Consider the following 27,990-nt stretch of genomic DNA (forward strand, 5'->3'; position numbering starts at 1 on the left):
CACCAAGGCACTTCTAGCTTGAGGGGTATTAGTCAATGACATCACCATTGCCCTGGTTCCCAATGGGGAAGTGAAAGTCATTTGAAGACCAAGATATTTGCCTATTTATTTAAAATGTTTATATAGCAACCCATCTTATATCAAACTCTTATATTTGGGTGTTCTAAAGTGAAATGATTTACTTGAAATAAATTAGCCATGTATCAGCATTCACTATTCTTTTTGTAATTTAAAATGCATTACTCCCTAAAATTCTAAATATTCATAAACAGAATCTTATTGGTTACATATTTACCTCAAAAACAAAGTAATTTTCTTTCTCCCTCCTTTGACTCTTTTCATTTTGGGGCCTCATGTAAATAAATTCTACTGTGTAGATTTTTTATTTGCTGTTTTGATGGATTACATATTTGTTATTAAAACTGAGAGAAGCAGAATCATTTATTAAAACAGAAGACCTGATATCTATTAGATGGAAAAATATTCAATTGCAGTAAAGTGCTTTGTTCCAGTTCCTAGCAATCGGCTTTTGGACTGCCTCAGAGTTTAATTTAACAACAACAACAAAACTATATGAAACATAAAAGAAATTTAAGCTAAAACGCCATAAATAAACAAATGATAGTTTTCCTATCTCCCTCAAGTAGTCCAGAGAGATCTTGGAAATCCTGAATACATATGGATACAGCCGTCATCTATATAACCCTGAGATGGGAAATTGATAAAGCTTCAACTGACAAGAGCATAGCAGCTTGTTGTTGGAGCCAAGTCAATATAATACCAGTACTCTATCACATATATTGATCACTAAGTGTCATGCCCCTGGTGGAGACTGACTCTGAGGAAGCGGAAGAACAGGGAGTAGGAGTGTGGCTCCAGAGGTGGTGGAGGAGGCTGGGGAAAGGCAGAGGAGGATCCAGGCCCATCCCCTATCCATCCTAGGTCACGCAGGGAGGAGAGGATCAGGGAAAAGCGAAGTCTACTCAGGAGGAGATTACCATGATCCTCCTCCAAGTTTGTAACTGTGTAGCCAGAATTTCTGGAGTCAAAGTTTACTGTTTTCTTTGAAAGAGGTTTATCTTTGCTGGCATTCTTCCCATGGACTCTCCTTGGTTATCTTCCTAGAATGTATGATTAATTATCTTAGCTTGCTTCGGAACTCTCGTCAATGCGGTTTGTTTTGGTTTTCTTTTTGCCTCATTATTTACTTTTGTGACTTTAAACTGTGCCTAATAAAACAGTGAAGTTAAGTTGAAGGCATTACCGGACTTTAATGTATGTTTTGGATTTGGGGTTATTTTGAGAGACTACAGGTCATCACATTTTGACTCCAGCCACCCCTTCAACTTATTTTTGTTTTTTGTGGGGTGACCATGGATCAGCTCAGAGCAGAGATTGCCCAATTAAGCCAGCAAGTGGCTCTTTTGACTGCACAGGTGGCACAAATGCAAGCTGCCCGACCATGCCGAAAATGCCCAGTGGCAGTGCCAGATAAATTTGATGGTTCGCTGGCCCAATTTCCAGCATTTTTGGGGCAGTGCCAGCTTTACATGAGCCTTCGGCCTGAGGACTTTCCCACTGACCAGGATAAGGTCGGGTTTTTGATTAGTTTGTTGTCAGGCTCTGCAGCATGTTGGGCGATGCCTCTGTTGACCCAGCCCAACCAGGTTTTGGACAATTATGCCGATTTTTGCTGTCAGTTTCAGGCCATGTTTGAGGACCCTGTTTGAAGCCAAACAGCAAACAGACATTTGAGAGAGTTGAAGCAGGGGTGTGGCTCACTCATGGATTATATTGCTAGTTTTTGGATGGTTGCTCAGGATGTACAGTGGAATGAGGCAGCACTATTAGACCATTTCCAGGAGGGTTTGTCATTGGAGCTCCTAGATGAGTTGGCACACACTGAATGCCCTCGCACCCTTCAGGAGCTCATGCATCTGTGTCTTCGTATCGATGCTAGACTTCAGCAGTGACGGGTGCGATGATGGACAGAGACTGTATCTGTTTCCAGCAAGACGGCACTCTTGGTGGAAGTGCCTTTGGAGGAACCCATGCAGTTGGGGGCTGGCTGCCCTCGCCTGACTCAATTAGAAAAGGATAGACGTCGTTGTGATGGTTTATGCCTCTATTGTGGCAATTGAGGCCATTTTGAGGCCAAGTGTCCTGTTAAGACATCCGCAGCAGCGACGCCTGCGGTGGCAGAAAATGAGCATCGCTTGGCCTATGGGGGTCTGTAGGTCAGGGTGTAAAGTCCTTAGGCCCACCATCTTAACCAACCTTGCCATCCTCGCCACCTTTGACATCTCCACCACAATTGTTATTGGTGAAGCATCTTGTGCTGACAGCAAGTGTGCTCATGCCTGGTGTGGGAACAGTGTAGATCCAAGCCTTGGTCGACTCAGGGGCCACAAACTCAGGGGCCACAGCCAATTTCATGGATGCTCATTTTGTAGAGCAGTGGTTCGTTCCTCAGCAACAAGTGTCCCCACCAGTAATGGTAGAGACGATTGATGGTCGGCCCCTTTGTTTGGGACCTGTGGTTCCTGCAACCAAACCCTTTGCATGCATATTGGGCAGCATGTAGAGGAAACCGTGTTCTACGTTACCGCAGTGCCTCATTTTCTGGTGGTGCTGGGTTTTACAGTCCCATGATCCACAGATTGTCTGGAGTGATTACAGGCCCATGATCCACAGATTGTCTGGTCGTCTGGAGCTGTGCAGTTCCTTGATAGGAAGTGCACCAACCATTGCTTGCGCTCCTGTGCAGGAAGTGTGGCTACGCCCATGCACCTGGATCTACCTGCGGAGTTAGTGGACATTGCTGATGCGTTTGGGGAGAAGGAGGTGGACCAGTTGCCTCTGCATCAGGCGTATGACTGTCCAATCGACTCGTTGCCCAATGCAAAATTGCCGGTGTGTCGGATATATTCCCTGTTGGAACCAGAGTTGGCCGTGTTGCAGGATTATATTGACAAGAACCTCTGGAAAGGTTTATCCAGCCTTCTACCTCCCCATTGGCTGCACCAGTGCTTTTGTAAAAAAGAAATCGGGGGAGCTACGTTTGTGTTGTGATTACCACAAGTTGAATGCAATCACAGTGAGGAATCGGTACCCGCTTCCCCTCATCCCTGAACTGATTGAGCGGCTTCGTCAAGCTAAGATCTTTACGAAGTTGGTCTTGCATGGGGCCTACAATCTGGTTTGCATTTGTGCAGGGGACGAGTGGAAAACAGCTTTCCGGACGAGGTACGGGCATTTTGAGTATACCATGATGCCTTTTGGATTAACCAATGCCCCAGCTGTGTTCATGCATTTCATGCATGATGTTTTCCATGATTTGTTGGATCAATTCATGTCATTTATTTAGATGACATTTTAATTTACTCAGACTCCCTGCAGGAACACTGGCAACATGTGCGGCTGGTGTTGCAATGTTTGCGTGATAACCACCTGTTTGCTAAGTGTGAGAAGTGTCAGTTTGTACAAACCACGATTGACTTCTTAGTATTTCACCTGCCAGGGTGGAAATGGACCCGGAAAAGATACAATCATTGCAGATGTGGGAACCTCCACAGTGGGTTAAGGATGTGCAATGACTGTTGGGGTTCGCAAACTACTACCGCACATTTATTCCCCGCTTTGCTGCCTTGACTGCTCCCCTTTCTAATTTGCTCAAGAAGGGGGAGAAGTTCCATTGGGGTGCTGAGGAGCAGGCAACTTTCGAGGCGTTGAAAGTCGCCTTTGCTTCCGAGCCTATCCTCAAACACCCTGATCCAGGCCAGCCATTTGTGGTGGAAACAGATGCTTTCGATGTGGCTGTTGGTGTGGTACTCCTCCAGGCCTATGATCCCGCAGGCACCTTGTTCTGTGCGCTTATTATCCCCGGAAGTTGTCGGCTCCAGAGCGCAACTATACGATTTGGACTAGGAGCTATTGGCAGTTAAAGTCTCTTTTGAGACATGGCGGCACCATCTGGAGGGGACTCATCACCAAATCAAGGTTTGGACGGATCATCACAATTTGGAACACCTCTGTACAGCTCGGACATTGAACCAGCGTCAGGTGAGATGGTCCTTATTCTTTGCTCAATTTGATTTCAGGGTGGCCTATGTTCCAGGTGGAGGGAATCAACGTGCCAATGCCCTATCTCAGAAGCCCGAGTATACCCGAAGGGAGGATAAAATCTTGCCCTGGATGGTGATTCCGTTGGAACGGTTTGTGGCCACCAAGGAACCTGTGGACCTCCGAGTGAGGATTCAGGAGGCACAGTGTTAGGACCCATTTGTGGCAGCTCGATGTCAAGAATTGGACGAGAATAGGAGACAAAAGACTCCTTGGGCATATATTGGGGACCTGCTGCGGTTCCGTGATCGCATTTACATGCCTGGAGGTCCTCTTTGTGGCCTTATCCTACGTCAATGTCATGATAGTCCGGCGGCGGGACACTTTGGGGTGTTCAAAACACTGCACCTCATCTCTAGGACATTTTGGTGGCCGAGACTTAAACATGATGTGTCGGGATATGTGGCGTCCTGTGTGATCTGTCGCCAAGCCAAGTATGCTCCTGCTGTGCCCCCTGGTTTCTTGCAGCCTTTGCCCACACCAGAACGACCGTGGGGGGCAGTTTCATTGGATTTCATCACTGAGTTACCACCATCGAATGGTGCCACAACCATTTTGGTGGTGGTGGATATGTTGACTAAAATGGCTCACTTTATTCCATGTGCAGGTCTTCCATCGGCCAAGATAACGGCTCAATTGTTTATCTCCCATGTTTTCCAGTTGCATGGGTTACCAGACTGCATGGTATCAGATCTGGGGGTACAATTTACAGCTTGCTTCTGGCAGACCCTACTTGTGAAACTGCAGGTTCAGACGTGTCTGTCTTCTGCTCATCACCCCAAAACTGATGGGGGGACAGAGAGAGTGAATGCTATTTTGGAGCAGTACCTCCAGTGTTTCAGCAATACTCAACAAGACAATTGGGTGGAAGTGCTGCTGGTGGCAGAATTCACGTATAACAATGCTCAACATGCATCCACCCATGTGCCCCCTTTCTTTGCTAACTATGGGTTTCATCCATGACTTTTTTCTTTAGCCCCGTCTGATTCCCCAGTTCTGGCAGTGGATACGTTCTTGCAGGAGTTAAAAGCTGTGCACCACATAGTCCACGATCAACTAGAGAGAGCCAAGGAGGACTATAAATGGTTTGCAGACCAACATCGTTGTGATGTTCTGCCTTTAGTGGTAGGTGATTGGGTTTGGCTCTCTACTGAATACTTACCAACGACGTGACCATCGAAAAAGCTCGATCACCGTTACTTGGGACCCTTTCCGGTTGAGGCGGTGATCAATCCTTTGGCTTATCATCTCTCCCTGCCACGGACCATGCGTATCCATCCTATTTTTCATCATTCCCTGTTAGTCCCTGCCTCGGCCGACAGTCTGCATAGACCGGCTCCATCACAGCCGACCCCAGTAGCCCCTCTGGGAGAGGAAGAGTACGAAGTGGATAGAATCTGAGATTCACACCAGTTGCGAGGCCAATTTCAGTAATTGGTGGCATGGAAAGATTATGGACCAGAGGACTTCACCTGGGTCGATGCCACTGATGTTCATGCTCCTCATTTTGTCCAGGACTTTCACACTTGGTTTCCTCAACATCCTCGTCTGCCTGCTCCTGGGGGAGGGGGCCATGGGGGGGCGATAATGTCATGCCCCTGGTGGAGACTGACTCTGAGGAAGAGGAGGAACAGCCAACAGGGAGTGGGAGTGTGGCTCCAGAAGTGGTGGAGGAGGCTGGGGAAGGGCAGAGGCCAGCTGAGCAATCAGAGGAGGATCCAGGCCCATCCCCTATCCATCCTAGGTCACACAGGGAGGAGAGTATCAGGGAAAAGCGAGGTCTACTCAGGAGGAGATTATCATGATCCTCCTCGTGGCTTGCAGCTGGGAGCTATGTATATAAGTTTGTAACTGTGTAGCCAGAATTTCTGGAGTCAAAGTTTACTGTTTTCTTTGAAAGAGGTTTATCTTTGCTGGCATTCTTCCCATGGACTCTCCTTGGTTATCTTCCTAGAATGTATGATTAATCATCTTGGCTTGCTTCGGAACTCTCGTCAATGCGGTTTGTTTTGGTTTTCCTTTTGCCTCATTATTTACTTTTGTGACTTTAAACTGTGCCTAATAAAACAGTGAAGTTAAATTGAAGGCATTACCAGACTTTAATGTATGTTTTGGATTTGGGGTTATTTTGAGAGACTACGGGTCATCACACTCACAGAATCAGAAGTATTAAGCTGCTCAAATTTAATGTTGTTTTTTTCCTTGATATATTTAGATACAGCAGATTTCACATTAACAAAGTTATTCATAAGAGTAGACACTTTTGCTGAATTTCTATAGATATTCATATATGGATTAGTCCATATTTACTAGATACAGTACTTTTCTTATATGAAATAAACATGCTATTTGTTACTATTTTATATTGAGTAAACCCACTAAATTCACCATGGCTTTCGTTTATGCAGGATACATGCATAATGGATGAAAGGTATAACATTTTACATGTGTTTTTACAACGAGATCCTGAGTTCTTAACGACTCAGCTGTATTTTTAAAGTAGTATATTCATTGATATTTTAGACTAATTTATAAAAAAGACTATGTGAAACCATACCCTTATTTAAAATGAAAAATAGATCACATCACTGATTTTATAAGTTAGTGATAGCTTGCAAGACATTCAGTCTGCTTAAAAAGGCTGTTAATTTTGCATCTATGATAACTGTTTTATATTTAATTAAAATGCACTTCATGTATATATTTAAATTTCAAGTTCATCATTTTTTCATTTTTGTTTTTATTTAGCCATGTCCTCTTGGAGTCCGTGATTTTCGAGAAAAACAGTGTGCAGACTTTGATAATATGCCATTTCGAGGAAAATATTACAACTGGAAACCATATACAGGAGGTATGTGAAGTTCTGTAATCTTAGCTATGATCAGGCTGTAGGTCCTGCCCAGGGATGGCAGGATATTAATTTCTCCCAAGAGGACCTTGAGAATATGGATATATGTACCAGGGTTTTAAAGGGCTTTTAGCTTTGATATGAGAAAGCTGTTTCAGAATGCTGAAGGGCATGAGCAGAACTTTAAAATAGTTGTTTCTTTTCCTTGGATCCTATAGCACCATGATGGCGAACTTATGGCATGTATGCCAGAGGTGGCATGCAGAGCCTCTCTGTGGGCATGTGAGCTGTCGCCCCAGCTCAGCTCCATCGTGCATGTGTGTGTGTCTCCTGCTGGCTAGCTAGTCTTCAGGTCTCTGCCATGCATGTGTGGGGGACGGGGCACATGTGCAAGCGGGCGGGGCACCTGCATGGGATGGGGTGCATGTCAGGGAGATGCGCACATGCATGGGGTGGGGCACATGCACGGGGGACGTGCGTGCATTGCATTTTGGGGATGCGCGCATGCGGGCATTGGGCATTCAGTGCTGAAAAGGTTAGCTGTCACTGCTGTAGCAATTTCAGAAGGTAGTTATTTGATATCAGAAAAGATGAAGTTGCTTTAAAGAGTTGAAGGCATGTGTCATGTTCTAATAACATCCCCTCCATGTACTTTGAAGATCCTTTTTCAAATTATTTCTGAAGTACTGCATAACCCTGAACTGTCCTATTGCAGATTGTCATATCTGATTGTGCAATGCTAGATTTGTTGGCGTTGGAGAGGCAAAGGCCACTCTTGCTGAACTTCACATAGGACTGAATCATGCATGCAGATAATTTTCACTTGGATCTTTTAATCTTTGAATGGGAGCTGCCTAGAGTTTCTGGAAGATCAGCATCTACATATCAAATCAAGTGAAATAAATTTTTTGGAGAGCTCAGCGTAAGTTAGACAGTGACTGGCTATAAGTCAAGGGCTGCCAATACCACTTATCAGCCTTGTAACTGAGGCTGTCAAGATAGAGTACATTTTTTTTTGTATCACAACACAGACTGAGGAAAACATGTTAAAACAATTGTCTGGATAAGCTGTAAAACAAACGAAGCATAGTATTGTTATTGGAACTCAGTAATCTATCTGAAAAGTCCATGCCATAAAGGCAATATTTAGTACTGTTTAATAACTTGTTAAATATTTAGGTCTTGTTCTATTAATGAAATCTGTTTATTAGTCTTGATCCTACAGCTTCATTAATCTGTTGAAAAACTGTTGAAAAAAATCAACTGGATTTTTGAAAAAAAAGAGATTAATATTAAATTGTATATAATACTTCAAACTTTGGAATTTGATCTTTTAAAATGTTTTTTTGTCTAGGTGGGGTTAAGCCATGTGCATTAAACTGTTTAGCAGAAGGTTATAACTTCTATACTGAACGTGCTCCTGCAGTGATAGATGGAACACAGTGCAATGCAGATTCCCTGGATATTTGTATCAATGGAGAATGCAAGGTAAAATACATAAACATTACACAAGTAAAATAAAATATTTCAAACATTACATAAAAGTAATTTAAAATATTTCTATACCGCAACATCCTCTAATGAAACAGCTGTCAAGAAAATTCCTTTATTAATCTATTGGAACTACAGTTCCAGAAGCACTGACATTTTACTTCATTTGTTTTATAGAAAACTTAGAGCCAATAGGACAAGAAATAACAAGGAAGCAACTGCTTCTTAATTATTTCTCTCTGCTTTATTCTTTCCTGATTAGAAAGCAGTGATGGGGTGCTACCGGTTTGGCCCCGTTCTATAGAACTGGTAGCTCTGAAGAGCAGCAGACAATGAACCAATTCGGTGTCTGCTGCTCTGTTTGGCCTACCCACCTACCTGGGTTCTTGGCTGTCTGCACGACACTGTTTGCACAACACAGCTGAGGTTGAAAAAGCAGGAAAGAAGAGGATTTTCAAATGCTGCACACCCTTGCACAGGGCTTGTCAGCTGTCCGGGCAGCACAGCTGAGGTTTTTAGGAAATGGTCTACACACACATGCAAAACGCACTCTCACCAGGGGTGGGATTCTACCTGCTGGAGAACCGGCAAATCACGCCACTGGCTGGACCCGCCCTGCCCACTCACTCCTTACTTGGCATGCGGCCATCAAACTTGCCTGCTAAGTTGCTATTTTTCCTTTTTTTCCCCTCGGCCATCAGCTGTTCTGCTGTGCCAGGGGATTTAGATTAGCTAGAAAGCAGGAAATGGTTGGATTTGCATACATGGTGTGTTTTGAGTTAATTTTGTGAGTTTGTTTACAAGCAAATTTTATGTGACAGACTCAGGGAGCTGATTGCAGAAAGATAGATCTCTGGATGAATCTGTGATTCCATGAGCAACTCAATCTGGCTGTCTGCTTTGCCTGATTTTGGATAAAAGTTGCTCTTTTTTATAAAAAAATCAATATTTACATAAATATTTATAATATTTACATACAAGCCATGCCCAGCCAATCACATGACCACCAAGCCATGCCCAGTCAGCAAGCCATGGCCAGCCAGTCATAGGACTACCAAGCCACACTCACAAATTAGCACCGGTTGGTAAGAAATTTGAATCCCACCCCTGTTAGAAATCTGATTTATACTCCTGAACTTTGCCCTTCGGCTTACTTTTTACAGGAAAATAGTTTTTCCCTTCTCATTTCTTTTGCCATGAAGATAGAAAACTTAAAGGTCCAATCTTTCTATTAGATCATGCAATTTCCTTAATAAATGTCCTTGTTACATTATATTTTAAGCATCTATCTCTAAATACTCTTATTTATACTCATATATGTTCTCTGCTAAATATGGACTGCAGTGAATGAGATTTCCAACCAGAGTTATCTCAAGTTTCTCTATAAATGTGTTATAAAACTGCTTACATGATTTAGACAATTGGGAGGAAAAGCAAACAACATTCTAAATGGAAACAGCCATCTCAGACAACTCAGAAACTGGAAATCCCTGAATTTGATCTTTGTCCTTTAAAATGGAAAAGCTTTGAGAAGCCAATTAGCTGGCAGCATCTTGCAAAATCACCTACTAGCAGAACCAGAAAATGAAAAAAAAAATTATGACAGATTATAAAAATGCAACAGGGATAATTTGCCTAATTGTAAGGAATTTAATTTTAATTCATTTTAGATGAAAGAGAATTGCAAACAATATGTTAAAAGTATTTCAGGGATTATATGACAAAAAGTCTTATCAATCCTAAGGTTAACTGGTTATAAAAACGTGTAAGAAGAGACTAGAAAAAGAATATTTTTGTGAACTATTTTTGTGATCATGTCAACTAGACATTTAAGAGGCAATTCTACCTACCTAGCCTACCTAATTCATACTAGTGTGATATTAAATAGCCCTTCCAAATATTGTGAGAAACTGTTTAGATTTGAATATATGGACAACAGAGCAGAGAAATAAAGAATGGTACTTCTAGCTGAATGAATAAAATTGCTTTCAACAAAGAAGGAAGAACTTCAGCAATGATTTTAATAAATTAAGAATGCTGTTAATTTGAACATTTACAACTTAACTGAAGAGACAAGAAATTCCCTTATTGTATAGTTATTCTGTCTGTACCTATTTTCAGCGTGTTGGATGTGACAATATTTTGGGATCTGACGCTAAAGAAGACAGGTGTCGGGTATGTGGTGGTGATGGGAGTACATGTGAAGCTATTGAAGGTTTTTTCAATGATACACTGCCCAGAGGTGGTAAGTCTCAAAGGTTATATTGTTGTTGTTGCTGTTGTTGATTGTACAGTCAACCACATGCTTAAACTGGATTTGGGATTTTTACCCACAATGAATCCTCCTCAAGAACCTGGAATAGGCAGATATTGTTGTTTGATGGTGTTAGGATATTGTCACAAACTGTATTACTATTATTTGACAACTATTTAAAAATAGATCAGGTAATAGCCACCTGGATGCTGCCATTTTACTCTTGTACACTCTTTCTAGAGTACTTACTAGATACATTTACTTATATAATTCCCAGGTCCATTATCTATTGTTCTCTGATGCATTGTAAAATTGTAATGCAATAACTACTCCTCATACAAATGAAAGCAATATGTAAAGTGTTTTGTTTTTGTTTCTTATATTTACATCATTGTAATGGAATTATAGGTCTCTTTGTCTTGACTGCAACAAGAAATAATGTTAAGATCTTTTGAATTCTTGCTATCTAATTGCGTTAGTTATTAAAAAAAATTAAAAGTGTAAACTGTTGCTTTTATCAGTGAAAAAATTGTCCTGATTACCTTATAGGCTACATGGAAGTGGTTCAAATTCCTAAAGGTTCTGTTCATATTGAAATCAAAGAAGTGGCAGTGTCAAAAAACTATATTGGTAAGTTAACGATCTCATGATTTAATGCAAAATCTCATAAATGTTGCCGGGTTTAAATAGCTCTCAGATAGATTCCATATAAATAGTGTTGCACTGGCTGCACTGACTTTTTTTTTTAATCCTTCAAGTCACTGTTGTCACCTGGCGACTGGTTTCTTTTGGAAGTGGTTTGACATTTTCATAGAGCTCAGAAAAAGTGACTAGCCCAATGCTGTCCAAGGAGAGTCTAGCACTTACGCTGTCCTAGTTTTTAGCCTGATGCCTTAACCACTACAGCAAAGTGGTTTAATATATAAATGGCTGGAGTTTTTTGTTGTTATTGTTTTAAGAGACACTATGAAAACCTGATTGAGACATATTATTGAAGACAGGGGTTAACATTCTTCTTGCTGTGGCTCTGATAACATTTATATTGAAAGCTTGTGTTAAACTTGGAAAATAACTTCCATTAGTGCCACTGTAAAGGGGAAGAAACACATCTATATCCACTTTCATCTCTATGTCCATGTTCTCAATCCAAATTGTATATACCTATCGTTCTGAAGACAAAAACTACATACATTAAATACACACTCACACACACACACACACACACACACACAGTTTTATTCATAAAATTTCTAACTGGCTTTTATTATTAAAAAACAAACTACCGCAAGGTCTTTAACTTGCATTTGTTTCCATCATTATAGCAGAAATAGAATCAGATAGGAGTGGGCTAAATTATGAAACATGCATTACAATATCGTAATACAAATGTCATTTATGTATTTAGCCAGATGATTTTGTGTTTGATGATATATTGAAATATGTTATTGCTTTGGAATCATTGCTATTTGCTACATTGATATGGATTAGTTATAAGTCTCTTTCTATTTCAAATGGAATGGAATTCCTCTTTGTAGGAATGAAATAATGATTTCTCTGGAGCATTTTGTCAGTGTTTTAAAACTAAGAGCTAGTAATGTTAGTAAATCTAGACAAACTTTGTATTACTTTCTTGCTTCCAGAGGTTTCTGGAAGTTATTATTTTAATTAATTTATTTCTAGTGTTTTTGGATAGCAAACATATAAGTAGATTTGATGCTGACTGGAAAATTCTGGAAGTTGAAGACACATCTTAGAGTTCCTCAGGTTGAGAAACAGTGCTCTATGACCTTGTTTGGTGTATTAGGAGTAAGAAAGTATATATTGTAGATGGAAATTCTGTTTAATTACTTCTACCTGGTTTCTGATATTAGTGAAAGTTACTAAGGAATTCAGAAAACTAAAACTTCTATCTATGATTTCTCAAACATTGTATTTAACTTGCTAATTTTCCCATAAGCCATAATCATAAAGCCAAGAATAAACAAGAATAAATTCTTGTTTGAAGAGGAAAATAACAAGTTCAGTACAGGCATTTTGGCTCATATCCAATATAAATATGACAGCAGATAAAGCGTCTTATCTTATTACTGGAGTGATATCAAGGATATCAAGAAAAAAAAGAGAAAACCTCCTGAGATTTGCTGTCCCTTCCCTCCCTCCTTTTGAAATACTGAAATACTGCTCACATACAAACACCCTCCACAAAGTTATTTTGCCAAGTAATATAGTCGGGGTGGGCTGCTACCGGTTCGCCCTGGTTTGGGTGAACCAGTAGCTAATTTTATGGCTGTTTTATGACCAGTTCAGGGAACCGGCAAATTGCACCCCACCCCACATGGTCCATTTTGGATCCCAGATAAGTACAGAGCCTGCACAGAGGGTGAAAAATGGGCCTCCCGGAAGGCTGGAAACGGGTCCATTTCTGGCCTCCAGAGAGCCTCCGGAGCCCGGGGAGGCCGTTTTCACCCTCCCAGAAGCACAATGAAAGCTTTCAGAGCCAGGGGAGAGTGAAAACAGGCTCTGCACCGAGGTGCAGGAGGTCGACTAGGCCACACCCACCATGGCCACACCCACCCAGCAACCAGGTAGGTTGCTAACATTTTTGAATCCCACCCCTGGATATAGTAGTTTGTTAATTAGAATCATGTAACGCGATGACACTTTTGAGGAGAAAGAAGCCCACTGATTATTTTAGTGTCTATAGTTATTTCATTATAGAAAGAATCTGAAACAAACAAAATATTAGAAAAGTTGTAGTTGGATTATCACAAAATAACTAAAAACAAGATGTATTTGAAAAATAAATGTATACCATTATACCATGTATATTTAGCCAAGAGTTACTCTCATTCAACATACACTTTTGAGAAAACATGCATTGCATTCTGCTATTATTGTGAAATATTTCCAGCAAGTTAAAACTAACATTGGTGCAGAGTCATTTGTAAACTTGATACTGAATTTAAAACAATTAAATGTATAAATTTATGAATTGAATTGAATTCTTTATTGTCATTGTACGTATATAGACAGTATACATACAATGAAATTCACATAACATCCAGAGACCAGACTCAACATGTGCACACATATGACAATCCCCAAACACCTCCCCACTCAACAAAATTGTCACCTCCTAAAAACACACAAGCATCCACACAACAGGCCAAGTAATACTGTCCAGCAGCTTACTGATGGTGGTCCTTAAGTTCATTGTTAAGTGCAATTATAGCTCTGGGATAAAAACTATTCAGAAAATGTATGGTCCAAGTCTTAACTGTTCTGTATCTTCTGCCAGAAGGCAACAGTTCATAAAGATTGTAAGCAGGATGGGAAGAGTCTCTGAGAATGTTCCTCAAACAGTGAGATGCGAGGATGTCATCCAGGGCTGGTAGCTGGAGCCCAATGATATTCTGGGCAATTTTAAAGATTCTCTATAGAGCTTTTTTGTCCGCTACAGAGCTGCTCCCATACCATACAAGAATGCTATATGTCAGGACACTCTCAATGGTGCTGTGGTAGTAGGACAGAAGTAGATGCTGAGATAGATTTATCTTCCTGAGCATTCTCAGAGAGTACAGCCTCTTCTGTGCCTTCTTTACAAGCATGTTAGCATTCATAGTCCATGAGAGTTCCTCCGAGGTATAAGTGCCCAGAAATTTAAAATTACCAAGCCTCTCCTTCTCCTCACTATTTTATGTACAATGGTAAATGTACATCTCTCTTCCTCCTGATGTCAATTCAGGAGAAATAAGTTCTTTAGGTTTTTTTGGTGTTAAGTGTAAGATTATTTTCTTTACACCACAGTGTCAGCCCTTGTACTTCCTTTCTGTAAGCAGACTCATTGTTCTTATAAATGAGTCCCATCACTGTGTGTCATCCGCAAATTTAACAATTGTGTTGGTGTTATACAATGGGGTGCAGTCATGTGTGTACAAGGAATAAAGGAAGAGGCTTAGCACACAATCCTGGGGTGGGGGTTTCCTGTGCTTAGTATCAGAGTAGAAGAATGGTGAGATCCCATCCTTACTGATGAAGCCTATCTGTCAGAAAATCCTTTATCCACAAACAAATCTTCTGATTTATACCCAAATTGGACATTTTAAGAAACAACCTGTTGGGTAGAATGGTGTTAAAGACAGAACTATAACCCACAAATAACAGCCTTGTGTAAGTTCCCTGTTGTTCCAAATGATTCAATACAGTATGGACAACAATAGACATAGCATCATTAGTTGATCTGTTACTCTTATATGCAAATTGGTATGGGTCCAAAGTAGATGGAAGACTAGCCTTAATGTAGTTCAACACCAGTCTCTCAAAACATTTAATGACACAGATGTTAAAGCTACTGGTCTATAATCATTGAGAGATACCACTACTGTCTGCTTAGGGACTGGCACTATAATGAATGTCTTCAGGCAGGTAAGGATAGAGCACTGTGACAGGGATAGATTGAAAATATCTGTGAACACTCCAGCTAACTCTGCAGCGCAGTCTCTAACAACTCATCCCATAATTCCATCTAGCCCAGGTGCCTTTCAGGTGTTAATATTTTGGAAAGCATGTCTCACATCAGAAATCTGCAGTAGAAGTGTTGTCTATCAATGGTAGATGTTAGTGGTATACTATCAGTGATAGATGCTGGAATGATAGTCGTTCCTGTTTCCACCTCAAAATGGCTGAAGAATTGATTTAGCTGCTCAGCCAAAGAATCACTACAGCTAGACACACTATTTTTTTTTTAATAATTTTTTTATTTTTATATTTCAAAACCATCTCTTTTGGTGAACAATGTGGTTCCAGGTTTTTACATTTCAATACAAACATGACCTTAGTTACATATTTATCTTTCATATTCAATTTTATATCATATCATTACTTTTCCCATTTTCCTGTTAATTTTCTCAAATATTCTTATATTCATCACACTTATTTTACCCATTTTCAATTCATATCTTATTTCATTTTTTTAGGTATTCTCATGTCTTATTTTTTAATATTACCTAAAATTCTAATTTTGTTTTGATATTCATTATACTTTTATCTGTCACATTTGTAATTTTATTACATACTTTTATTTCATTATTCAGTAAGTTTCATCTTAATTCTAATACTTCAATAACTACCCCCCTTTAATTATCAATTCTAGTGTACCACCCTTATGTCTTATACATTCTTCAATTTACTCCCCTTTAATTCATAGTAAAAATTTACCACAATATAATCACTTTTTAATTATCACATTCTGGGTTAATAACAATAATTTCCTAACTACTACATATCACATATGCATATATACTGTATATTAAGTCAGATTCGCACAGTATTCTTTCCATCAATTACATTCTAAGTCAATTATTTCAAATGTATTAATCTATTCAATTAATTATAGAAACTGATATTAATCTTTCTATTACAATCCTCATAATTAATATTAATCTTTCTATTACAATCCTCATTTTAACTTTATTCTTCATTTTATTAAGTATAATTAGTATTCTTATCATAATCTCCCATTTTCACATTTATTCCAGGTATGTCTACATATGATTTAACAGTAATCCTTAAAAAAAATCAAATAAAAATATCAGTTCCAATCTTTTCAATTTTAAAATCTATATTCTTGTATATCACAACACATTACCTTGCAGAATCCCCTTTCCTATTCTTTATCTACCCATTATCTCTAGTTCTCCTAACTGTATAATTTCATTTCCTTTTATTCGCTTTCTACATCCCCTTATTTTCTGGTCCTTTCTCTTATTCCCCCTTTTTTTCCTTTATTTTTCCCCTCCATTTGTTATTCCAGTTTTTATCCCCCTCCCTCTCTTGAGCTTTCTTCTGTAATTCCCTTTTCTGCTGTTTCCTTTTTCTTTGTTTGACTTTCCAAATAATTCCTCTTTAATTATTCCTTCAAACCTCCAAACTTTAATTTTTATTCTTTTTTTCCTTTGTTTTTAATGCTCGTTGTTCCATTTTTTGTTTAGGCTGGCTTCTTCTTTGTTCAACTCCTTCCCTTCTGATTCTTTTTGTTCTTCTTTGTTCTTCAGCATCGCCATTTCTAATTTTTGTAATAGAATACTGCACATATCCATTCTTTCATGCATCATTTCCTTTATGCTTCTTAATTCCAATTTTATTTCCACACAAAGTTCTGCCATTTTTGTTCACTTCTTTTAATTTTAATTTTTCCCTTTCTTTAATGTTTAAGTCTGATCCAATTGTCCAGTAATTTATTTCAACCAGCGTCTTTAATATTTATTTATTTCCAACAATAATGTCCATAAATCTTTATTTCCAGGTTCCTTCCATTAATTCCGCTTTCAATTTTTTCCAAAGTCACCAAATAATTCCAGGGTAATTTCTTCGCACTTCTTTTTTATCTTTATAATATTCTGGTTTTTTTTCCAGTTTTCAGGGTTTCTATATTATTATAACAAGTTCCTCTTATTTTATTATCAAGTTTCAATTTAAAAAGGACCAAGCACTTTTCAAAGAGTCACTGAATTTTTTTCTTTACCATTAGGTGGTGCTTTCTGTTATGTTCAAGTTCCACCCTTTCTTTTCACTATCTTTCCCTTTTTAGGCTTTTAAATTCCAATAATTCAGTAATTCCAATTATTAGCTATTATTTCTTTTTAACACATTCAATTTCAGCATTTAGTTATGCCTGTTTAGTGCCAAAATCATATATTTAGCCAGTTTAATTGCAAGTCTTTTATAGTTAATATTTTTTCTTCTAACTTCCTCTTTCAATTTAGTTCTTTTCAAAGTGCTAAGCCACTTTCACCTATTTCCAATTTCCTTCTCTCTCTCTCTGGTCGCTACTTTTGCAGTCTTTTTTAACAATTTATTTCTTAACTCCGGGGTACCTTAATGTCCATAAATTGCACCTGGTTCACACTTCGCTCATGACTTCTCCGCTCCAGCACAATCTTATTTTCCCGGACTGCCTCCTGTCTTCATGGTGGCCATTTTTAGTCACCGCTGCAGCTCGTATTCAGAGGTTTTTTTTTCTTGTTGACGAGGGGAGATGTGGCTCCCCTCAACCCTCCAATGGATCCTCCTTTCTTCACCACCCCTCCAGGGTGGTTCTGGTTCAACAAGGGAGCACAGAAAGAAACCTCGCGTGATCGCGGATTTCACTCTGACGTGACAGGAAGACAACCGGAAGTCCTAGACAAACTATTTTTGTTTCTCTGCCCCATAATTTGTCACAGACCTTGCCATACTCAACGAGAGTCCTAAGTCTCAAAATGATGTTCAGTCCTCTGTCTGTATGTAGCTTTAGTGTTCCTGATGCCCTTTTTTAATTTAGCTCTTGCCTCGCTGTACTGTAGCGCATCACCAGAATGGAAAGCAGCATTTCTAGCTCTTAATAAAAGATACACTTCTCTATTTATCCAGGGCTTGTTGTTAGAAATCACCTGTACTTGTCTGGTGGTAGTGACAACATCAATGCAGCTTTTGATATAAAACAGTACTGTTGAGGTGTAAGTATCAATATTGTCCTCCTCAAACAGTGCCCATTCAATGCTCCTAAAGCAATCTTGAAGTTGCTCAGATGTACCCACTGGCCACACATATATTTCTCTAATTGATGGTCTGATTCTATTGACATTGCTGATTGTAAACTAATTTTATAATTTTATTTTCCTGTTGAACTAATTATTTTAGCATATAGCAGAACCTCTAATCATGAACACTTCTGACCATGACCAAATCGGTTCCAACCAAAATATTCACAAAATGTTTGAATCTGGTCAGGAACACATACTCAGGTGGTGATCAAACATGACCCCTGACCCAGAAATTCCTGAAGATGAAACATTAGAAGATGAAGAAATCACCAAAGTTATGGAATAAATTATGGTCGTGACAAGAGGTTCTACTGTTTATGTTAAATATAAGGATTAAAAAATCTATATTTTGAATCATTTATTGGTCAAATCCTTTTGCAGTGTCAGAAGGCAATTGTTCATTAAAAAAGCATTGAAATGTGGAGTAGGCAGTCATCTCTTCCTCATCCATATGATTTGAGTATTCTGCATTATAAAAACTAGAACTAGTTAGCTGATTATAGCATATTTTCTTAAGATATTTAGTAGTCAAAATTACAATACTGATTAATTTACAAATTTGATTCAATTTTTAAAATATTACAATAAATAGCAGAAAATTTAGTATTAACCTTGAAACACTTCCAGAATGATCAAAACATTCTGCTTAAAGCAAAATGCAACTCCTTCAAATGCAGTTATTTTGAATTGTAAACAATTTAAATTTAGGATGGTTTGTATACCACTCTTGGTTCCTCCATCAGACCCCTTAAGTGAAGCCATTGGTTTCCATTGTAGAGGATTTCCTTTTTAAAAAAAGAACTTTAATAAAGTACATTTCATTTTCCAACAAGGTCACAACAAGCAAGCAACTTCTTAAGTTATGGTTTCTATGATATAATTCCATTTTCCTTCATATTACTTTGATATTTAATGAATGTTCTTATACATTATTTCTATCTTCATGCCATTTATACTCTTTTAAGCTTTGAAAACTGAGGATGATGATTATTATATTAATGGAGCCTGGACTATTGATTGGCCTAGAAAATTTGATGTTGCTGGAACAGCTTTCCATTACAAAAGACCAGCTGATGAAGCAGAATCTTTGGAAGCTTTGGGCCCTACTTCAGAAAACCTTATAGTCATGGTAAAGTATAAACTATTTCATGTTATTGTTTGTGTATCGAAGAGGTAATCTAGCCTTCTGTGTTGCTCATGAGAGTCTTTTCCACTTAGAACCTCATTCAGAAAATATTGTTTGTATTATAATCATTGCATTATCTCTAGCTTTTGAATAGTGTTTCCTAGATAATAGACTTATGCTGTTTTGAAATGTATCCATCTAATTCTAAGCCAACTGAGGTTTCTAAAATATAAATATAATCATTTTTATCTGGTATTGTCAAATTTATATTAAGTGTTAATATTGTTTTGAAATTAACCGTATTGTCACTCACTCCTATCAATAGTCTCCAGTTAGTCTCTGCTAATCTGTTAAGCAATTTGGATATAATTGGGGAATAACATAATATATCACTTTCTTTTGCTACAGAGCTGACAGAAATGAATACCATCTCATTTTCAGGAAGATAAGAATCATATCACTTAAATTAAAATTGAAAAATCCCAGAGTATTAGAAATATAATCTAGTTTTGTTTTCAATATAAATAAAAGAAATATTGAACACAGTAGTCTTTGCATACTGACAATTTTTTCAACCATTGCTCAAAATTATGACAGTGATAAAAAAGGAAAATTACAACTGATCCTAAAAGTTCTGTCATCACAGCATCCCTCATAGTCACATGATTGCAATCTGGACACATGGCAACTGGTTCTCACAACCATTCCAACATCCCGTAGTCATGTAACACCTTTTCCACATTTCCCACAAAGTCAAGGGGAAAGCCATCAGAGAAAGTTTCAAATCACTTTGGTAAGTCACTTGTCTCAGCAGCAATCCAGCCTAGTGTCCTGCCTGTGCACCTCGCAGGCCACTTGCACATTCTCCTGTGTCGAGCAACAGTCACTTCAGGCCTCGCCACATCATGCTGGCCACTTGCACACCATCCCTCACCCAGCAAAATCCACTCCTGGACTTGCCAAGCCTTACCTGCCTGCTGGCCTGCTTGCAAGCCACCTGAACTCCCAATGACTCCCAATCTTAGCTTAACAATAGCAATGAAGGTTTCCAGGATTGCTGTTGCTAAGCAATGTAGTCACATGATGTTGTGCTCAAAGACTGCATTGCTTAGCAACATAAATTCTGGCTCCAGTTACCATTGTTAAACAAGGGCTACTATATACTTTATCAATTAGGATTTGATTATCTTTTAAAACCTAGTATAATTCTATGGTAACATAAGTAGAAAATACAAATATTTTTATATGGTATATGTTATTCAAGACATTGCTGGAACATTATTATGTTCCAGCCTAGAACTGGAACTAGAAAAATTCCTGACAGAACAATTAATAAGTGGAACAATTTGCCTCCAGAACTTGTGAATGCTCCAACACTGGAAGTTTTTAAGAAGAGATTGGGCAACCATTTATCTGAAATGGTATAGGGTTTCCTGCTGAGCAGTTGGACTAGGAGACCTTCAAGGTTCCGTCCAACTCTGTCTGTTCTACTCTATTCTATTCTATTCTATTCTATTCTATTCTGTTCTGTTCTGTTCTGTTCTGTTCTGTTCTGTTCTGTTCTGTTCTGTTCTCTTCTGTTCTGTTCTGTTCTATTCTATTGTCAAGTTTAGGTACTATGCAATAAACATACTGTATGTATATACTAGTTGTTTCTTTTTCTGCCACTCTTTAAGGCAGTCATATCCAACCCATAGCCTGTGGGTCACATACAGTCCTGGACAGCTAATAATGTCGCCCCACAAGATTATAAACTTTAAAAATTATTATGATTTTTTTATAAGTAATATCATGTGTTATATTTTATATGCAGCCCAATATAAGTTTTCTTCACTCAATGCAGCCCAGGCAAGCAAAAAGCAGGGGTGTCAAACACACGGCCCCAGGCTGAATGCGTTTGAGTTTTTCTCAAAAGTCAAACTGAAAGTAACTAATTGTTAATATACAGTATTAATATACCAAAGTGTTTTAATGATAAAACCAGTTATTTTCAACTGCAGATTTTACTACAGGAGCAAAATCTGGGGATAAGGTATAAATTCAATGTTCCCATCTCTCGTACTGGCAGTGGTGACAATGAAGTTGGCTTCACATGGAATCACCTCCCTTGGTCAGAGTGCTCTGCTACTTGCGCTGGAGGTAAGTTAGCTTCTAACCATCTTGAAATATTAGCTAAGTAGAAATATATGAAATATTTATAATATAATAAAGGGAAACATATGTTATTTATGTTAACAGAAACATTATTGTTAACAAAAAATGGGGTACAACCCACATTCTTACTTCTTGAGTTTTGGAGAGGGGCACAATGTTTATTTCTTTGTTAACCCAAAAATATAAATAAGCCCATCCTAATATACTATTATTGTACCATAAAATAAGCCCACCAATACTGTAAGTAAAACTCTATAGTTTTAACTATCAGTATGTACTGGAGTTAGTCGGTTCATAAGTGGGTTGTCTGTAATAATAAAGGGAAATGTCTATGGAGATTCTCAGTCATCCAGGTCATGGTTGTCCCAAAGGTGCTTTTTTTCAAGTGACAACTGGACTTTCTGGTTTTTCTTTGAAGACGTTTTGTTTCTCATCCAAGAAGCTTTGGGGAATATTTGTAACTCAGGGTTGAAATGAAGGGTACTTGGTGTTCTCTGAAATTGGTTGTTTTCTTGCAGACATTTCATTACCCAAACTAGGTAAGATCATCAGTAGTAGTAAGGGGTGGAGTTTGCTCTCAGTTTATATTCTAGTGACTTACCTTTGGGTGGTCTTAGAGATTTTTTGGTTGGGCTGTTTATTGTTGGCTTGTTTAGCAGTTCCTTGACTGGGATATTGTTTACTTGATTGCTAGTCTGATGTTAATCTATGCTCGTCTGATTGCTGGTTGCTAATTTTGGTCTTTTTGTTCCCTTGTTGATAGACTCTTTTACATAATATATAGATCAGTGGTGGGATTTAATTTTTTTTACTACCAGTTCAGTGGATGTGGCTTATTTTGTGGATGTGGCTTAGGGGCCATGTGATTGGGTGTGTGTGGCTTATTTGGTGGCGTGCTTGGCAGTCATGTGACTGGCTGGGCATGGCCAAGTCGACGTCACTGACTTCTTTGCCCTAATGACCTACAAAAAGAAGATATACAAAAAGGTAGTTTATTATTTCATGCACTTACTACTTAAATAAGAATAAAACAAGTACACAAACAATGAAGGAGGTACACACAAGTACTTACATAAGAATGATAAAAGTGCTGCGTGTCTTCTTATGTCACTGACTTTTTTGCCTTAATGAATGACCTGCAGAAAGAAGATATTTTGTTAAGTTTTTAATTTTGTGTGCTTACTACTTAAAAAAGAATAAAACAAATACACAAAACAATGAAGGAGATACACACAAGTACTTACATAAGAAGGATAAAAGTATGGTGTGTCTTTTATGTCACCAACTTCTTTTGCCCTAATGCAGAGGTCCCCAAACTTGGCAACTTTAAGACTTGTGGACTACAACTCCCAGAGTCCACAAGTCTTAAAGTTGCCAAGTTTGGGAACCCCTGCCCTAATGAATGACCTACAAAAAGAAGATATAAAAAAGGTAGTTTATTATTTTGTGCACTTACTACTTAAATAAGAATAAAACAGGTACACACAAACAATGAAGGAGGTACACTTACATAAGAATAATAAAAGTGCTGTGTGTCTTCTATGTCACCAACTTCTTTGCCCCAATGAATGATCTGCAGAAAGAAGATATTTTGTTAAGTGTTTAATTTTGTGCACTTACTACTTAAATAAGAATAAAACCAGTACACACAAACAGTAAAGGAGGTACACACAAATACTTACATAAAAGTGTTTAGTGCCCTCCTCGCTTGCACTTTTCTTAGTTTTCACCTTCGGATCATTGGGTGTGTGATGATGTGCTCGTAACCATTTTGTGACAGTAGGAAGAGGGTTCCATTCTTTTAGAGGTAGGCTAATCACAATAATGGTCATCAGGTTGGTTATGTCAGAATAGTTAGGCGACTTCTCTGTTCTGAACATACGAGGTTCATTTTTGAGAAACCCTTTTCTGCTTCTGCTGAACTTACAGCAATTGTTCTGACAATATATTTAGCTTTTTTAATATTGTCAGGAATTGCATAGTTCTTTGAATCTTTTAAAACATTTTCCATGAAATCTCTATAATTGTTGATATTAATTTTATAATTAAAGATTTCATTAAAGGTAAGCAATTGCTCTTCAGCTTCTGGCCATGGAACTACAATTTCTTCAATGTTCCAGTAATCTGTCTCCAAAAAATGGAGAAATCATAATTTATCTGTGGTGTCTTGTAATTGGCTATCTGTTTCTAAATGTTGACAATCCATTAGTCTTTTCTTCAAGTTTATTATGATGCTTTCCAAAAGTCTTTCCCAAGGAAGTCCAACAAATCGATGATTTTGTACAAATTTTATATTTTTGAAGGTTTCTGAAGTAATTAATCCATCAACCTTTTTTTTTCATAGGGACCCTTTCACTGTCTGAGCATTTCAAATGGTTTAATTGATCTCCGCACAAGTTTTTCAGCCTTTATGATGCCAGTATTTCTTCCTTGCAGTGCATTTGACAGAAGAGATATTTCATTGAGAATATCAATCATCAATGCCAAATCATTTTTAAAATATATATTTTCAAGATGGGCAGCCATACCAGAGTATTTTTCATTTGCATGAAAGTACTGATATAGCACTGGATAAGCATGCTATACAGCTAGGATTGACCTTAAACTACAGGCCGCCCATCTTGGTCCCAAAACTCTACCAATCTTTACAGTTTCAATTCCAAGTTGTTTAGATATTTCAAACAGTTCATTTTGGCTCATACAGGATTTATGGAAAATACTGTGTATCTTGTCAAGAAATATTTTGAAATGATTCAGTTGCTTAATGTCCTTTATGGAGACACCTAAAACAAGTTGCAGGTGATGGTTTAAGCAGTGCCATATTATGATGTTATGATGTTTTGCAAATTGCTCACTCCAGATTTTCTTCCAAGCATAATACTGGCACCATCAGAGCAAAATGCTATTAATTTTTTTGCAGATAGTCTGTAGTAAATCCAACATTATGTAAACTTTCCAAAACTGAAGAACATATTATCTATGCATCTTGTTTTTCCAATTCAACAAGCTAAACAAAAATTGTTGGTGGATTATCTGAATCCTCAACTTTTACGAAAACTATCACAATTGATTTGCATGATAGCACTGAGGCTTCATCAATAATTAAACATATTTTCAGGTTCTGTTCAATAATGCTAGTAAACATTTTGGTTTAATTTCTTTTGCAATGAAATCAACTATTTTCACTGCAGTTCACCGTGAATGCAATCCTACTCCAAGATCTACACCCATTACAGTTTGCGATTCTACCTGTCCTTCTATGTCTGAAAATGATTTACATCTTTGTGCCAGACTGTAAACTGTCAAAAATAATCTACAAGTAGTAGATAAATATTTGTCAGACATCTTATCTACTGATTTCATTATAGCATCCTGCTCCCCTTGTTTTAAGTTATCACTACAAATGGCATCAGCTTTAGATGTAAAGTGTTCTTTCATTTTTTTCCTAAGAGAAGCTTGCTGAACTTCTTTAATTGTCCCTGCCACCTCAATCTTGAAATGTTTCCACTCCTTGGACACATGAACACCTTTCTGTACTGCAAAGTCATGTTTTGTTTGCACAGTACTTACAACCTATTTTTTTCTTTGAAACTACCAGCCCCTCATACGTCTCTTGATAACTTCTATATTGCTGCAATGTCCAGCAATTTGGAAGATCAGGAAGGCTTTCAGTTTCGGAAATTGACTTGCTGTTTTCTCCACGTTCAATTGGTGGCAGTGCTGTTTGTGACCCTGACGGTTGTGGATTTGTTGTGTCTAATTCTGATTGTTCCATTCTTGGTTTCTTGGCAAAGAAAGCAGTCAAACTCTGTTGTCTTTTCATCCTACTGCAAAAGACATAAAACAATACTGTGCTTTGATTGGACTCGATTGTGGCTGAAAGCTGAGGACTAAGGTAACAGAAGGGATCTCTGTTACTAATTATCTCAGAAACTAAAGTTGCTTGTCTCATAAAAGCAGCTGGACTTCATGTAAAATGTCTCCTGCATGCTGCAAGCATCAACATCAAAAAATGCTAGGACATGTTATCACAACTACACAACTGAAAAGTCACACTGAAACATGACTGGATTGGAAGCAGACCCACAAAACTCCCTACACAACTGAAAACTACACACACACACTCAAAAAGCAGATACATCTGAAAAAAATCTAACAATATAGCTTTAATTTATAGGCAGATAACATTGCACACAATTTAAAAGAACTTCCATATACACACAATGACAATCTCACAAAGCAGCTGCTTTCTAAAAATAGAAAAGCAGCTAAATTTATATGACTATTTCCTTAAAAAAAAAATTAACACACTGTTTTTTTTAAATCAGGGGACTTCAAACTTGACAGCTTTAAGACTTGTAGACTTCAATTCCCAGAATTCCTACTCCAATCATGTTAGCTTAGGAATTCTGGGAGTTGAAGTCCATAAGTCTTAAACTTGCCAAGTTTGGACACCCTTGGTTTAAATCATGAAAAAAAAAGCCACTTACCCAATTGAAGAAAGCAGGCAGGCAGAATCAGTTGCTTGCCAATGAGCTGGATGCAGAGACAAGCAGTACAAGCAAGGCAGGAGGCAGGTCAGCAGCAGCCATTCAGGAATCAGGAGAAGGAGTCTGAACAAGTAGGTGCTTGCTTGAGGCTGGGGGAGGGAGGGAGGTGGGTTACTTTAGACCAAGACCTATCGGCCCTGGCTGGCTGTCAAGGAGCTCCAAGGCATTTTGAAGCCCGGTGGTGGGAGCAGGCAGCCACAGCGGGTAGCGGCCTCCCCACAAGGGACCTGTGGTGGCTTGGGGAGCTACACCAGGCTGCGAATTGAGGCTGTGGCCAGAAAGGAGCTCCAGGGGCATTTTGAAGCCCAGCAGTGGGGGCAGGCAGCTGCAATGGGTAGCGGCTGCCCCACAAGGGACCCATGGCAGCTTCGGGAGCTATGCCAGGCCGTGGATTGTGGCTGTGGCTGGCAAGGACCTCTGAGGATTTTTAGGAGCTCTTGGGGGAGGCCGCAACGGGTAGTGGCCACTGCACAAGTGATCGCTGTGGCTTAGCCAGCTATGTGAGGTCCTGGGCTGTTGGCCATGGCTGACGGAAGCTCCCAGAAGCCCGTGGCGAGGCCAGGCAGCAGGAGGGAGCGCTGGGGCTTCGACAGCAGGGCACAAGCAATTGCAGTGGCTTGGCTGGCTACACGAGGTCCTGGACTGTTGGCCATGGTTGGCGGAGGCTGCCAGAAGCCTGGGGTGAGGCCAGGCAGCAGGAAGGAATTCTGGGGCTTCAGCAGCAGGGCACAAGCAATCACCGCAGCTTGGCCACCTATGTTGGGGCCCAGCATGTTGGCCACAGTCACCAAGGCTGCCAGAAGCCCTGAGCGAGGCTGGGTGGCAGGAAGGAGCAGTCCCAGGTTTCAGAAGCCCAGGGCTGAGACCAGGCAGTGGAAAGGAGCCAGGGGTTTGGGAAGCCCAGGGCCAGGGCCGGTGCCATGTGGCGGAGGCTAGCGAGTCAGTGCTTACCTGGTCCTGTAGACAGGAGGAGGCTGGAAGTTCCATTGCGGAAGAGTAGAGTAGACTCAATTCAGAGTAGACTCAAATCAGCTTAGGCAGGCAAGCCACAGAGCAAACTAGCATGCGCAAGCGATAGGATCACATGGCAAAGCCTTTTTATAGGGTGGGCCTGGGATGGGCCGGTGAGCATCCTGTGGCTGGGGCAAGCAAGAAGAGGGCAGGTGGGGCAAGCAAGTGAGCAGTGACCGTCGAGCAACTGGACTGATTTGGGGGCGTGGCCAGCCAGAAGTTGCTACCACTTCGGTGACCCACGCCAAATTCTTGCTACCGGGTCATTTGAACCGGTGTGAACCGGTTGAATAGCACCTCTGATATAGATATTGTTTATATCTATGTATCTATTAAAGACTAATTTGTCAAAGTACCAGGCTTCTAGAAATTCCCTAAGCATTTTTGGAATTGGCTTGGTCTAGGATGGTCGCAATTTCCCAAGTGAATCTATGGTTAAGTCTGTCAATATGTTGTGAAATAAAGAGTCTTCATCATGTCTTCTGACTGCTGGTTGGTGTTCATGGATGCATTCTACCAGTCTTCTGACCGTTGGTCCTAAGTAGTGGCTGTTGCAGTTGTGGATTGTCTGCTTTATTTGGCTTTAGGATTCCTCCTGTCAGCCAATTCTTACACTGATTTTATAAAAAATGTCTTCATTTATCCTATGTACAGGTAAGTAACTGTTAAGCCTGGCATAATAGAACGTGTTTATTGTTAAGCATGTCATCTTCTTAATGCCTTTTAATGTAATATACATTACATTAAATATTATAATATATATAATATCTTTTTAATGGAAATAGAAATATGAATTAGAAATCAAGTTCCCTCTAGGGTTTAATGGTTCCCCTGGTTACTATCTCTTTTTA

At 39.1% G+C, this 27,990-nt stretch overlaps 1 protein-coding gene and 2 pseudogenes across 4 annotated transcripts in view; 1 reads left to right on the forward strand and 2 right to left on the reverse strand.

Moving 5' to 3' along the window:
* ADAMTS6 (ADAM metallopeptidase with thrombospondin type 1 motif 6) overlaps nucleotides 1–27,990 on the forward strand; it is a 144,811-nt gene that overhangs the window by 102,165 nt on the left and 14,656 nt on the right. For all 4 annotated transcript variants that reach the window (XM_026717231.2, XM_087927233.1, XM_087927234.1 and 1 more), the window contains 6 exons: nucleotides 6,871–6,973; nucleotides 8,325–8,458; nucleotides 10,583–10,706; nucleotides 11,265–11,345; nucleotides 19,264–19,427; nucleotides 21,425–21,563. In XM_026717231.2, the coding sequence (XP_026573016.2) occupies nucleotides 6,871–6,973; nucleotides 8,325–8,458; nucleotides 10,583–10,706; nucleotides 11,265–11,345; nucleotides 19,264–19,427; nucleotides 21,425–21,563 (745 nt within the window). The remainder of the gene's footprint in view (nucleotides 1–6,870; nucleotides 6,974–8,324; nucleotides 8,459–10,582; nucleotides 10,707–11,264; nucleotides 11,346–19,263; nucleotides 19,428–21,424; nucleotides 21,564–27,990) is intronic.
* On the reverse strand, nucleotides 23,419–24,655 carry LOC148127402 (E3 SUMO-protein ligase KIAA1586 pseudogene; annotated as a pseudogene).
* LOC148127403 (E3 SUMO-protein ligase KIAA1586-like) lies at nucleotides 24,693–25,401 on the reverse strand (annotated as a pseudogene).

Source organism: Pseudonaja textilis, chromosome 2 (assembly GCF_049901715.1).
Source record: "Pseudonaja textilis isolate UNSWEBS1 chromosome 2, rPseTex1.2, whole genome shotgun sequence".
Lineage (NCBI taxonomy): Eukaryota > Metazoa > Chordata > Lepidosauria > Squamata > Elapidae > Pseudonaja > Pseudonaja textilis.